Raw genomic sequence first — 1,736 nt, 5'->3', positions numbered from 1 at the left:
ACATCTGTCATTTAGTACTTCTATCAGTCTATCAACATGTCTGTCATTATTATTAAAAGAAATAATAATTTTACCATCTATATTCTGTGTGGGGGCAATAGTCTCAAATTGCCATCTGTCAGTCCATATACTATTAGTCCATGCATATTGATTACAAAAGACTATATTCATATCTTCGTCTTTTATGCATTCTTCTGTAGATTGGACTTTTTGTAAGAAGGGAGAATAAAAACATATCTCTGTCTCTTTGTCTTGTTTATCTTTCTTTTTGTCATTTTCTATCAATTGATTAACAAATAGCATTTCTGCCAAACTTCTTTCAGTTCTATAGATTTCTCTAACGTTGATATCTGTTAAAATAGTAACCTTTTTGGAAGAGTGTATTTCTGTCAAGACAAGTGGTACAATGAATTTAAAGAATATATCTTTTTCTAACACATTAGTTTTAATTCCTTTATCTGTCATTAAAAAGGGATAAATAAAATTCATAAAAGGAGTTCCTAAAATAATTTTAGAAGGAAAGTCTTTAATTAAAACAAAAGCTGTCTCAAAATATATTCTGTCATGGCATATATGATCATTAGTTATTTTATAATTAATTATCAGTTTTTCTCTATTGTCCTGAATTAATCTTTCAGATGATTTATCATAATACTTTAAGGGTATTAATCTTTCTTGTATATGAACTATATCGTCACCTGAATCTATCAAAGCAATTTCTGTCAAAGAAAACTGTAAAGTAATATCTGTATGCCATTTTTGGAGAATTACTCTGTCAATTAAACTTAAGAAATTCTGTCTATCAAATTTATTACTATTGTTTGAAACTGAAATTTTATCTGTAGGAGGATCAAAGGGGTCTATCATGGAATTAGAAAATTCTTTTACAATATCATGTTTATTTACGTCTGTCAGATTTTCTTCTTTAATTTCTTTAATTTCCTTTTTTACTATTTCTTCTTCTGTCAGTAGAGCTATTGGTTTTATCTCTACACCATCTTGTTTTAATTTTATTCTTACCTTTTCTTTCTTGTCTTTTTCTTTCTTGGCTTTTTCTTTCTTTCTACAATCCGTAACATGGTGACCATATTTCTTGCAGCTAATGCAAGCAATAGGTATTTCTATAGTGTCTTTCAACTTTAATAAATATTCTTTCTTGTCTTTATAGTGATTTGGTAGATTTTCTATCAGTTTCATTATTATGTCTTTTTGTTTTCTTTTTCTTTTATTAATCTTAAGTGGGTTGGTTGATTTTAACTCTTTCTTAACTTGATCTACTTCTTTTTGACTAACATTAAATATTTCTATTAATTCTTTTATAATATCTTTCTCAAATTCCAATTTACTAATTTGTTTAGTAATTCTATTATGTCTGTCACATTGTTTTTTAGTATGTCCATATCTTTTACATTTATGACAAATAGTATTATTAACCTGTCTGTCAGTTTTCTCATTATCTGACTCAATAGTATTTAAAACTGTTATTTCTCTTTTTCTGTCTGTCTCTATTGGTAAACTTAAAAGTTCTATCTTTTTAGCCAATTCAATTAAACTGTGGTTTTCAGTTCTGTCAATTGTTTTCTTTAAAACTATTACTCTTTTTGTCTTTTTCTTCCATCTTTACTTTTACTACACTATCACTATTACCATAATTATTTTGCCTACTATTGTGGACTTTGACTTTTTCTCTTTCATGTCTTATCTTTTCTTCTATTTCTATCTTCCTACGTAGGGAT

At 27.1% G+C, this 1,736-nt stretch overlaps 1 protein-coding gene across 1 annotated transcript in view; it reads left to right on the top strand.

Moving 5' to 3' along the window:
* Nucleotides 1–1,077: 1,077 nt before the first annotated feature.
* The window catches only part of LOC115950953 (WD repeat-containing protein 20-like), a 9,912-nt gene continuing 9,253 nt past the window's right edge, over nucleotides 1,078–1,736 (top strand). The window contains exon 1 of the mRNA XM_031068244.1: nucleotides 1,078–1,115. Within this exon, the coding sequence (XP_030924104.1) occupies nucleotides 1,078–1,115 (38 nt within the window). The remainder of the gene's footprint in view (nucleotides 1,116–1,736) is intronic.

This window comes from Quercus lobata, chromosome 1 (assembly GCF_001633185.2).
Source record: "Quercus lobata isolate SW786 chromosome 1, ValleyOak3.0 Primary Assembly, whole genome shotgun sequence".
Classification (NCBI taxonomy): Eukaryota; Viridiplantae; Streptophyta; class Magnoliopsida; order Fagales; family Fagaceae; genus Quercus; species Quercus lobata.
This window is presented reverse-complemented; position numbering and strand designations above follow the sequence as displayed.